The sequence below is a fragment of the Poecilia reticulata genome, chromosome 11, assembly GCF_904066995.2.
Source record: "Poecilia reticulata chromosome 11, P_reticulata-male-v2, whole genome shotgun sequence".
In the NCBI taxonomy this organism is placed as follows: Eukaryota; Metazoa; Chordata; class Actinopteri; order Cyprinodontiformes; family Poeciliidae; genus Poecilia; species Poecilia reticulata.
In genome coordinates, this window is record NC_088840.1 from 26,767,772 (window position 1) to 26,780,889 (window position 13,118).

Below are 13,118 nucleotides of genomic sequence, written 5' to 3' on the forward strand. Positions count from 1 at the left end.
ACCAAGGTGTCCATAACTCTTCAACACGCTGTCAGCTCCCGGTCAGAAAGACGCATTTAGTTCAGTGTCCATGAGATGATATTCAGAAAGGATCTTTAATTTGATTGATTTTAGTTTCCTCTGCGATGAACTCTGCGTATCATGTCTCCATGTGCGCCAGTCAAAGGTGTTAATTATAACATGTCAAATGACAGAGGGGCTTAAAAACTAACCAAATATTCAGTTTGGTTATTTTTTTAAATTATATATATGTGCACACACACATATAAAATTTTCCCCCCAGAGGTAGTCCTGGCCCCCCCAACTTTAAAAGTCTAGCTCCGCCACTGCCGGCAGGGAGTCCCCGGTTCGAGGTCACATGCTCAGAGCAGAGAACCCTTCATGTACAAAAAAAAAAGTCTTGGAAAGGAAGGAAGGCACTTAGCCAACAGGACTCAATGCTTCAGGATTGATGCCATTTTAAATGATAAGAGTTTTGATTTTGACACATTTTTTTATTTATAAAGTGCAAAAAAAAGGACATGGTAAGTACATGTATTAAAAAAAACACAAAGACTCAAAATACAAGTGCAAAAAAGGAAATGCAAGTACTTGTATGAAAAAATAAAACGCACACAAAGACTCGATGGACTATAATAAAGTGCAAAATATTAAAGAAAATAAGGTGCAAAAACGTAAAAAAAAAAAGACTTCAAACCTAATAAGTGGAATAGAAAAAAAAAAGTGCAGGGGAAATTCACATGACAAAAAAAAACAAATGGTTACAAAAGCCACTCGTATAAAGTTCAAGGAAGTTCTACTTCCTTAAAATAGAACTTCAAGGTGCTCTTCCGCCTCCTGTCTACCGTCGTCGCTGCTGGACAAAAAAAGTTCTAACGGACTGCAGTCATCGGACAGGAGGAGGGGACATGAGTTTTGCGGCAGGTCCCTCCTGGCCGGCGGGCTCTGGGCCCTCCTGGACGGCGGGCTCTGGAGCAGAGGCAGGTCCCTCCTGGACGGCGGGCTCTGGAGCAGAGGCAGGTCCCTCCTGGACGGCGGGCTCTGGAGCAGAGGCAGGCCTGGACGGCGGGCTCTGGAGCAGAGGCAGGTCCTCCTGGACGGCGGGCTCTGGAGCAGAGGCAGGTCCCTCCTGGACGATGGCTCTGTGGGTACCCATGGCTGGCTCCCTCTCAGTCCCTGGTGGTAGTTTCTGAACCACTTCTGGTATTGACTCGTTCCCTTCTGGTAGTCTGGCTGCCATTCTTCGCTGGGAGACGGCCGCCAACAGGGAGAGGCGGGTCCTGCGGGGACCATTCCCCAGCAGGACCCTTCGCTCCCCAATGGCTGCCGTCTCCCAGCGCTCACGCCCGCTGGGATACCGCCTCCATCAGGGAGCGGCGGGTCCTGCCGGGACCATTCCCCAGCAGGACCCACCGCTCCCGGACGTCAGCCACTCAACCAGCGGGGAATGGCAGCCAGACTACCGGAAGGGAAGGAGTCAATACCAGAAGCAGGTCAGTCCTGCAGGAAAGGAGAACACAGGTAGGTCATTGAATGTGGTCATCGATTTTTCCATACCTGCTCCAAGAGCCTGATCCACCGCTTGAAGTTGTGGTTCAAGTCCTTCAGCTGCATAGTGGGCCAACTTGCATCCACAAGTCTCCCTGGGAGTGGGCTTTGAGGGGAGGTGGATGTCAGTGATAAATGTGATAAATGATTAAATAGAAAAAAGTAGAATTAAGCAAAGTTTGCAGGACAATAACACACACCAGATTATTTATTACCGTCTGACCTACTGTTGGGTCTGATGTCCCTGTGTAATTTTATTTATTATTACTATTAAACTAAAAATCTCCAGCATGGGGAAGTGGTATGAGCTCGACTTTTCTCACATTCTGGTTCATGAACAAACTGCACCAAACTTATGAAAAAACTGAAAAGTATACTGCTCAAAAAAAATAAAGGGACACCACAATAAACTCCAAGTAAGTCATACTTCTGTGAAATCAAACTGTCCACTTAGGAAGCAACACCGATTACAGAGACCCTCGTCGGGTCAATCAGTGTTGCTTCCTAAGTGGACAGTTTGATTTCACAGAAGTTTGATTTACATTGTGTTGTTTAAGTGTTCCCTTTATTTTTTTGAGCAGTGTATTTTCTCTACAGCTTCTGACAGAATCAAACTGAGATGTAGGAAGAGTCTTTATCACAAACCTGAAGAGGAGACATGTCCAGGGAATTCTCAGAGCTGCTGCTGGTGAGAACGCTCCTCGATGACATGACTGCCGCTGGGACATACTCGGCTGAAGACAGAGGACAAAAAACCGGTCAAAATAGAGAACTCACAAAAGAGAAAAGAAAGAGTCAGCTGCTGGTTAGCTGGCAGAAGAAAGGCGACTAAAATCTTACAAGAAAGACACAAAAAACAAGAGTAGTCAAGGTGTGGAAGCTGAAGGAGAGCCACACATCTAAGTGTTAGAAAATCTAAGCACACAGATAATCCAACTACTACAATATTAACTTGTTTATTTTTCATTTCTAGTTTAAAATAAACTTGACACATGTCGACAGGAATTAAGTTTTGAATGAAAAGTAGTTTGAAGAACATAAATATTGTATAGTATCAAAAGAAAATCTACAAAACAATTACCACTTTGCATTAAAATCCAAACAGTCAAAAACATAACGTTAATTATGTAAATATTAAATATTTAGCACAGATAGGATTTAAATATAATTACTAGATCATGTCAAATCTTTTTTCACGTTCCTGTCAATCCAAACAAACATGCAGTCAGTTTCTAGAGTTTCACTCAGAACCTTTCATTCAGTGTAATGTACCTGAAGTGTGTCGATGTCCCACGTGGTGATCAACGGGACAGCAGGAGTCGCGGCACGGAGGACAGCCAGGCGCATGATTGTGACGCGCCTTTTGACTCCTTGAATATAGTCACTAAGGAGCGACCTGGCCACCTCCGAGTGGAACTTGAGGAGAGGTGGATGTCAAGTCGGGATGCGGCATAGCCGCACCCCTCTACGGACAGGGCTGACCCCTGATGTTACTCGCCCTGTCCCGTAGCTGACGAGGATCCGCTCTCCTCCAAGTTCCTGACACCATGAGTTGCCTTCAGGTGCCCAGCCAGTTTTTGAGTGCGATGATGGCACAATGGGCACCTATAGGGAGACATTCTTGAAAAAAAAATTTGATCAATCAATGACAAATGAAATCAATTTTTAATTGACAGAATTGTTTAATGTAGCCATTCTTTTACAGCAGCTGGATCAGGTTCTATTATCCCCTGTGCAGATATACTTCAAATACTTCACAGAAGTCTGAAAGAATTTGCATTTAGAAGGGGACAGTTTGAGACCAAAATTAGCAATGCGTTGGAGGACCCTCATTAACCTCACCTCATGTTCTTCAACCCAGCTTGAAAATATATCATCTAAGAAGGCAACAACCTCCAACAATTTTTAATTGTTAACAAACATACGGTAAGTATTTGTTAAGCATAACAGTTATGTGTCACATCCAGGGTAGCTTGCTACCAACCGAGCAGCTGGCGGGCTACCCTGGATGTGCTAGCCAGCACACTTGGTAGCAGGCTACCCTGGATCAAACAGGTGTTTTCACACGGTTACGAATTCGAAGGTTTTCTGCTTTCAAAGTTACATTAACTCACCCATTGAATGGTAAAGTTGCACATTAAACCCGATTCTATTCCAAACATCACATTTTACATTAAATAAAAACTTACTCTTCTGGTGAGTACATTTGTGGTGCCGCGACTCTGTTCTGCTGTCCGTGTCTGAGGAACTCCTGCTCCTCTCTCACCTCTTTTCAATTAACAGCTAATTTAATTGGACACAGGTGCGTGTGACGCAGGAAGTGGGAAGGACTTCACCTTCTCTCGGAGACTTCACAAGACTGATAAAGAAATACAGTAGGAAGTGATCATTATCCTATAATTATAAGGGTAGGAATAATTGGAAATGAGTATAAAAGAGTGGGGAGAGATTAAACTTTAATAAGGCAGATTGGAGTAAGTTTAGATATTTGAGTGAAATGTATTTAGAAAAGGTAGATTTTAATATGCATATAAATAAAGTAAATGCAAGTATCTCAAAAATAATAATGGAAGTGTAACCAAAGAACAGAATTTACTCGGGTTCAGACAGCAGTTTACTATCAACCAGTTTATTTATTACAAATTACTGGACTGAAACACATCCAACTTTGTTTCAACACTTTGTCATAGTTTTCCTGGAAAAACCCACAAAGAGAAAAGAAAAACAAAACATTTAGGTCATAAGGAATCCTTTCAGGGTCCTTGGTAAAAAAAAATTAAATTAAAAGAACAGCAAAAAAAAAAAAAAAACTTCATATAGAGCTCTATTTTGTGCGTGTCTGATGGGTACGAAACGATGAAAGAGGTTGTCCTGGCTGGGATGGCGACCCAGAATGACGATGGCAGCCGACGTCCACAGACACAGAAACCCCGCAGCCTCTCTCTCTTCCTCCGCAGGCACAGGAGCACCTTCCCAGTGTTCCCTGTTGTGACTTTTTTACACTTATATGTTGTTTAGTATGATAAGTGACTGATTTACAATTATATGTTAAGCATAGATTACATGATTATTATTAATTGAATTGAACATGATTGTATATAATTACAAGGATGAAGTGAAATATATTTAAGTGCAAGACATGATTTATTTGAATAGAAGAAGTCTTTTATTTTGAAGAATGCTTAAGTATCTGGTTTTGTTTTGTCACTATCTTGCTTTGCTGATATTTTGGTTGTCTTGGTTGCGAACAGCTGTCGCCGTTTTCTCTCTTCAATAAAGAACTGAACAGAAAGGTTCAGTAAAAGACATACGAGCCTCCGTTTTGTTTGAAGAAGCTTCACTCCGTACACCTTCCCCAATATCGGCCACAATAATGCACTAGCAGGAAAACATCATATATCAGGCATAAAAAAGTCAAGGCTATGCAGAAGGGCAGCAGAGACTAGCACGTCTCTGCTCCGCAGCAGCTCTGAAACGCTAAAGCCCGGGAGTTTCCCTAGTAACTGCAGTCGGAACGCTGCCGTAAAGTGAGTACCGTAAAGGGACACTACCCATAAAGTAAAACAATACAGAAAAGCAAATGACACAGAACAAACAAATAAAATACAGCTGGGTTACATCCTCCCCCACTTAAAATGTGACGTCCTCGTCACTACCAGTAGTCAGCGACTGAACTAACCCTGCAAGTTGTTGTTGCAAGGACACCAAAAAACTACAAACCAGTGTCTGCTGTGTCGGTGAACATGAACTGTGTGGTTGATAATGAACTTTGACCTGCACAGTCTAAGGTAGGCTGGTTGAACTCGCCGTCTTTGGGATCTTGAACGTGGTAAAACTGGACTAACTTCAGCCACTGACCCTGCCAAATCTGTTTGTCCTGAAATGAACTCAGAAGCATCGGGATTCAGGGTATTTTGTGACTGTGGCATACTTTGCAAAGAAGTTCCTGCGACCTCCCCTGTGGTTCCTGATCTGTATTCTCTACCACATTAGACATGTTGATCACACAATTCCTCCTAATTTGTCGCTGAAGAGTGAAGCAGGGGATTCGGGCCACTCCGTCTCCAACATCTGGTCTCCAAGCTGCTGGTAGGAATCCGCAGGGGAGAAGCATGTCTCGATGCAGAACCCTCTCTCTGCCCTCTCCATCCTCCGGCGTGACTGGGATACTTTCGTCAGGCTGTTTGACAACAATATGAACAATGGCTTCCCACTTGTCAGAAATCTTGTGTTTCTTTCTTAGACTCAGATTCCTTATAAGAACTATGTCACCTATTTCCAAGGGCATGGCAGTCACTTTGGCATCCCAGCGCGTTTTGTTCAGCAACATTCTCTTCTCTGCATTTTTGGAGGCCAACTCATAAGCATGTTTAAGTCTTTTCTTTAGGTCTCTCACATACTGTGAATGCGTTTTGTGGTTGTAACCTTGAGGGTTGATGCCGAAACAAATGTCCATGGGGAGACGTGGTTCTCTGCCAAGCATGAAAAGAAAAGGAGCTTCTCCAGTCACATCATTCCTGGTGTGCACCGAGGCCTGACATATTTTCTCCATTCTTCTTTCCTTTTTGTCCTCCAGTGTCCCCAAAAGATCGATCAGAGTTCTGTTAAATCTTTCTACTGGATTGCCTCTTGGATGGTAGGGTGTAGTTCGAGATTTGGAAATTCCAGCAAGTTTGCAGAGTACAGTCACAACTTCAGACTCAAAGCAGGCTCCCTGATCACTATGCAGCCTCCGGGGAAAACCATAGTGACTGATGAAGTTCCCCCACAACACTGCAGCAACAGTTTTTGCAGTCTGATCTCTGGTTGGATATGCCTGGGCATATTTGGTTTAGTGATCTGTTATCACCAAAATATTTCGAGTGTCTTTGGAGTCGGGTTCTAAAGATAAAAAATCCATGCAAACAAGTTCAAGAGGACCACTGACTTTGATGTTTACTAATTTAGATGCTCTCTGCACCCTTGCCTTTCTTCTCACACACCTTTCACAGATTTTACACTTGCCTCGATATACTTAGCCATTTTTGGCCAGAAAAATCTTGCTCTAGCAAGCTCGAGAGTTCTTTCTATGCCCATGTGCCCTGTCTCTGTATGGACACCTTCAAAAGCTCTTTCTCTGTGGCTGCTAGGCAGCACAAGCTGATTAAAAGCTTGACCTCTTTGGTTGCAAACTTTACGGTACAGTACTCCTTCTACCAAAACTAGTTTTGACCTCACGCAGAAGTAAAGATACTTCTGACTCCTCAACCATGTTTAGTGTCATAGTATCAGGTTCATTTTCTAGAAGATGGATAACTCTAGCCAAAGAATGATCCCTTCTCTGCAAATGATACCAGTCCTCTCTAGACATTTCAGGCAATGCAGAGAGACCTGGCCCTAAGACTGGGTCTTCCAGGTCCTCTGGGACAACACCTTCATCGCACAAAAGTGGCTCAACTGCAGGTATCTCGCTATCCATTCCCTGCCTATCCCCTGCATCTGCAACATCGGTCACACCAAGGCACATGTACAAGCTGTTCACTACGTCTCTATCCAAAACCTTAAACTCATCAGAGGATGGGCTGGCACGATCCAATAGGGTCGTGATTCTCCTGTCTATCTCTTGAGACTCATCATCATCTTGAGGTGGCTCGTGGGGCCTCCTGGAGAGCCCGTCAGCATCAGCATTGTGTTGACCGGACTTGTAATGAATGTCAAAGTTGTACAGTGACAGTGCTGCAAGCCACCTATGGCTTGTGGCATCAAGCTTAGCACTGGTCAACACGTACGTTAGAGGATTATTATCTGTCAGTACTTTGAAACTAGCCCCATACAAATAGTCGTGGAACTTCTCACTGACCGCCCATTTAAGTGCGAGAAACTCTAACTTGTGCACAGGATAATTTCTTTCACTCTTAGAGAGACCACGACTCGCATAAGCTATCACTCTGATCTGACCATCCTGAACCTGATAAAGAGCTGCGCCTAAACCTGTCAAGCTAGCATCTGTATGAAGCAGATAAGGGAGAAGCCAGTTGGAAAAAGCAAGCACAGGAGCTGATGTTAGCTTTCAATGATGAGCTCAAATGCAGTCGACACATAGGGGCCCATCTGTCCCCAATGGATGTACTGTTTGCGGGGCCAATAGCTGGAATTTTTATGCCTAGGGCTCCAGTCCCTTTCAACAAATCATTCAGAGGTCTAACCACTTGGCATAATCCCTACAAAGCGTCGATAATAGCCAGTGAAACCTAAGAAAGACCGCAGCTCCTTAACTGTTGAGGTCGAGGCCATCTTTTACAGCAGCTACCTTTCTGGATCAGGTTCTATCCCTGGCAGATATCACATGCCCAAATACTCACAGAAGTCTGAAAGAATTTGCATTTAGAAGGGGACAGTTTGAGACCAAAATAGCATGCGTTGGAGACCCTCATTAACCTCACCTCATGTTCTTCAACGAGCTTGAAAAATAGATCATCTAAGAAGGCAACAACCTCCTGGAGGTTAATTCCTTCCATCACTTTCTCCATAGTTCGTTGAAATGTGGCTGGGGAGTTAGTTAAACCTTGTGGCATTCTGCGGAACTGCCAGGTACCAAAGGGCGTAGTAAACGCTGTCTTTGGTCGATCTGCAGGTTCAACATCCAGCTGATAATACCCACTCTTAAGATCCAGCACGGTGAACCACTTTGAACCTGACAACAGGGAAATGTCTCCTCTATCCGAGTAATGGCGTCTTTCTTAGTTAAATTGTTCAGTCTGTGGTAATCCACCACCATTCGCAACTCTCCATTGTTTTTATGGACTAGAACAACAGGAGGCATAAGGACTATGAATTCTTCTATCACCCACAGCCAGAAGATCTTGAAGATGCCGTTCAAGTCATTGAAGTCTGCAGGTGAGACACGTCTGTCCCTCTTTGGAACGGCACATGTGGTTCTAGCTCAATATGGTGAGAGACACCTTCAATGATACCGACATTAGATCATGCCTAGAAAAGCACTAGCAGCTTCAGTGTGATTCTACGTTGTATGTGTTCTTTAATGGGCTGGTATTGGCTGTCACTAAAGTCAAGATTGAGAGTTTCAGTTGTTGGTGCTACTTTTACATCACTAGCTATCAAAAAGGAATGTGCCTGGGGAACTTCAGCATCTGATAAAATGTTTGGTTGCTGGATGATAGGCACAACCCAGTCAATGGGAGAGCAATCAGCAATGAAGTTTTGGATACAAATTTGTCACGTTCTGAAATGTTTTTAACCGCTACGCGGATTTATTGTGGATTCAGACTTACTTCCACAATCTGGTCATAAACATTAAGCCTCCTGGTATAGGCTTCTCTGCACCACCCACCAGGGCTTGCAACTCACCCTTTCCTGCTTAGAATGGCAGATACCCTTTAAAGTGTATAACTCACCACTCTTTAGGTGTACAGTATTTGCTCTGAGTGTGACACGGAGAATTTTGCACTCTTTGTTTGAAAATCTGTCAATTCACGACACTTGGCATAAGCCATACCCAATTGGCCTGAATGGGCAAAGTTTCTAAAATTTTGACCCACCTCTCTTCTGCAATCTCGTGTCATTAGACACAAAACATTGTACCAACAAGGAGAGGGTACTCGTTGTTGTAGGCCTGGTCTGGACTGACTAAAGCTAATTTGATAGCCTTGGCCTGTCCCACATGCATCTTTTGGGAACTGAACCTCCACCTCTACATATCCCACATAAGGGACTTTTGCCCCACTGCCCTTCAATGTCGAGTGCCCTTTATAGAGAATAACTGTCGGTGGGAAAGGTAATGAAGTAAAATGACTGAGATATTATGGTCACCTGTGACCCAGTGTCAATAATACATTTGCACGAGCTCCATCCAACCATGCTTCACTGTCGCAGGGTTTCCTCACCAGTCCCAACGGGGATCTGAGAGAGTTCTGTTACATGGGATGGCCAGTAATACTCTGATTCAAACAAGGGAACTAGTTTGACTTTGGCCCCTGCCTGTCCATAGCAGGAGCCTTACTTGTTAAAGCATGTTTGGCAAAGACGTTTTGTGTTGTGGTTTAGTGTGAGTGATTCTGCCTGGTATGATGTTCACACACAGTCTCTGTTGCACCAGGACAGCATTGGTTGGATTGGTGCATGTGGCAATAAATGAGCGTCGTCTCCACAGTTATAACAAAACTTTCCACTTTTGTGAGATTTCCTGCTGAAGTTGCTGGGGCTGCTGAAGTTGCAGGACTGCTTTAGTTCTTTGGTGAAGCTTCCGTATGTTTCTCTCTTTGGAAGGATGAGGTGCTAACAGGCAAGTTTCTCTGAAGTTCAGCTTCCAACTGCCTGGTCTTCTCTTCCAGTGTTCTCTAGAATGGACATCTGGTCTAGAGGAAAAGTGTTGCTACAGGGCTCTGAAGCGTCACTAGTGAAATGAGTCCTGGTATGGACTTTGGTTGAGCTTGCCCCCATATGTCGCTTCCTTCTCATTTCCTTTAAATGGCTCTCTTTTTCATATGTTCTTATTTTGAACAGTAGTTCTGAAAACGTCAAAATGGTATTTGGGCTATAATCTGACTCTTCAGATGCAGTGCAGTTATTAAGGAATCATCCCAACAGCCTCGGAGGAACTGCTTTAACAACTGAGAGTCCAAAGTTCTGCTTAGCCACACCACTGCTTTCTACAACTTCCTGCAGCAGAGTTTGAAGTCGACGGAGGTTAGTCAATGCCTTCTCCCCACTGTTCTGATGTGTCTCTAGAAACTGATATACAGCTCCTCCCCTCCTGTAACATTACCATATGCTTCTCTAATTCTTGAAGATAAGCACTTGGTGTGCTTGAGCTCCATGAAAAGAGCCACATTTAAAGCAGGGGTAAGTAAGCTATCAAGTATCATACGACGTTGCTGCCCTTCTGACAGGCTAATGTCATTTATCATTGCTTAGCTCGAAGCCGCCATATGCTAAAATCTACTTCTGTTGGAGGTTTTGGAGAGTTGCCAGAGAAAAGCTTTAATTCTCTTGGAGGAGGCTGTGCACTGGTGAGTCATGTTTACAATATGTTCTACTAAACTTTTTGGACCTCAGCAGGCAAGGGCTGATTAATATAGTCTCGTTTGCTGCCTGTGTATGATTTGATGTATGATTCTCATCATCTGCGACAGCTGGTCTGAATGGGTGACCGGCTGGGTTTGAGTGCAGATACTGGAGTTGATGATACAAGTTTTTTCATCATGTTTCCACAAATGCGACTTGCAGCTACCTGACTTATTGTAGCAGGTCCATTTTATACGTTAGGGCCAACTCGTGAACTTGTTCCTGAAAACTCATTGTCATGTTACCAATGGCACGTGCAAGAGGTATTACTTCCTGACAGAATGACTCACATTAGGGGAACAGTAATCATCGATCTGTACAACCTCCTATACTGAGTCAACAACTGAGTACTCACAGTCCAACAACATAGGAGTAATACCTTCGGCAAACTGGCACAGAATGGAATCAGGGAGACTGTCAATGAATTGCACTTTGATAACATCAAGCGCTGAAAGGCCCTTTTTACATCATCCAGTTAAATTGTAGCTGGGACACCCTTAAGAATGACAATGCACTCAGGGTCAAAGTCATATATTTCACAAAGCTCCATTTTTTTTTTTTTTTCCTCAAATGTTTTCCTGGGAAATATGGTTTGTTCAACCATATTAGAGACGAGATGAAATGCCTTTCAAGTCCCTGTTCGGGCGCCAAATTTCTCTATTACTTTGGATGTAACCAAGAACAGAATTTACTCGGGTTCAGATAGCAGTTTACTATCAACCAGCTTATTATTACAAATTACTGGACTGAAACACATCCAACTTTGTTTCAACACTTTGTCATAGTTTTCCTGGAAAACCCACAAAGAGAAAAGAAAAAACAACATTTAGGTCATAAGGAATCCTTTCAGGGTCCTTGGTAAAAAATTTAATTAAATTAAAATAAGCTGGCCAGCAAAAAAAAAAACAAAAATCTTCATATAGAGCTCTATATTTGTGTGCAGAGACTGGCACGTCTCTGCTCCGCAGCAGCTCTGAAACTCTAAGCCCGGGAGTTTCCCTAGTAACTAAGAGCAGTCAGCTCCATTTTAAAACAACACTTAGATTTTTTATCAGGACTATAACCCATAAAATAATAAGCACTCATGAACATAGATGAAAATGAAATATTTCATTTAACACGACAAACTCGACAGTCATTTTAACTCACAATACCCACGGAAAAACAGGAGTTTGGTTTCTAAAACATTACAGAATTAGCGACGACTTAGTACATAAAATTAGAACACATACGACTTACAAATCTCCTCTGAAAGCTCTGGAACTCTAAAGCCCGGGAGTTTTCTCTAGTAACTGCAGTCGGAATGCTGCCGTAAAGTGATGTCGTACCTTGCTCTTAAAGGGACACTACCCATAAAGTAAAAACATACAGAAAAGCAAATAACACAGAACAAACAAATAAATACAGCTTGCTTCCCCCCCTGGCTATTCCCTCTAACCGGCCGGACCCCTCCTCATCGCTGGTGCCCCTGTTAAGGCGGACATTCGGAAGCACCCCAGAATTATTCCGTATGTCCAGCAGAGAGGGTCTCGATTAGGTCGAAGGAAGGAAGGACGCCAGCTGGCTGCTTATTGTCAATCACAACGTGGCTCATGTAGCTTTGCGGCTCACTTACAGGCTCATTTATTGATCAGGAACAGCTAAGAGCGTCATCCCATTCGGCGGCAGCAATTTATTCCACGTGTCTCCTGCAGCTTGGTGGCTTTTTAGCTCCATCCATTTCGCCACTGCGAATGGAGCCTTCTCCATCCATCCATCCATCCATCCATCCATCCATCCATCCATCCATCCATCCATCCATCATCCATCCATCCCATGTGTAACGCTCTATTTAAATGTGCAGGTCTGACTGCAAGATTTAGTGTTGACCACTTTGTAGAATCAGAAGAAGGTACGGCATGGAGTCATGATTGGTGGATAATTGATGCAGCTGATGCAAAGAGGTTTGTTTATATTGCCATTATTGCAGTGGAAATAATGATAGTGACATAATAATAATAACAGCAACAACTAAACAAACATAAATTGTTCAAAAGAAACAAAGAAGGAAAAAACAAATAAACCAATCAAAGAATAATAATCAGTGAAACTTCAAAACCAATTGTAGTTCAAAAGGAGTCCAAGAGCAAAGGGAGAATAGTCTTGTTCAGCGATAGTCGAGTGGAGATTTTAGATTGTTTATTAACAACCGACGCCACAACCAACAGTGAGCTGCAGCATAGTGGAAACCCAGAAATACACATGAGGATCCCAGAGGTTAAAGGAAGGTGGTTACACAAGCAACGTGTCATTTTTTTTCTCCATCCCCCAGCACGGACGGACGGCTTCTATAGTTTGGTGATTTCTGACGTGGAGAGGAAGCTGCTGGTGGTGATGATGCTCCTCGCTGCTCCAAATCGCTTTCTATCAGCTGCTAGCAGCGCTATGACAAAGGTGACCCACTTGTGGCTCCAGTAGTCTTGTCTTTTAAGCTGCCCCGCATCGCATGGATTGCAGCCACGTTTGGC

General features: G+C 43.4%; 1 protein-coding gene and 1 long non-coding RNA gene across 2 annotated transcripts in view; one reads left to right on the forward strand and one right to left on the reverse strand.

Moving 5' to 3' along the window:
* zbtb22b (zinc finger and BTB domain containing 22b) overlaps positions 1 to 452 on the forward strand; it is a 6,669-nt gene extending 6,217 nt beyond the window's left edge. Inside the window, 1 exon segment of the mRNA XM_081612865.1 lies at positions 447 to 452. Within this exon segment, the coding sequence (XP_081468991.1) occupies positions 447 to 452 (6 nt within the window).
* Positions 453 to 3,613: 3,161 nt separating this feature from the next.
* Positions 3,614 to 5,038, reverse strand: LOC145553559 (uncharacterized). The gene is made up of 3 exons (XR_014089584.1): positions 4,899 to 5,038; positions 4,399 to 4,531; positions 3,614 to 3,907 (listed from the first exon to the last, which is right to left on the reverse strand). It is a non-coding gene; the product is annotated as an uncharacterized LOC145553559 (long non-coding RNA).
* Between the last annotated feature and the right edge of the window lie 8,080 nt (positions 5,039 to 13,118).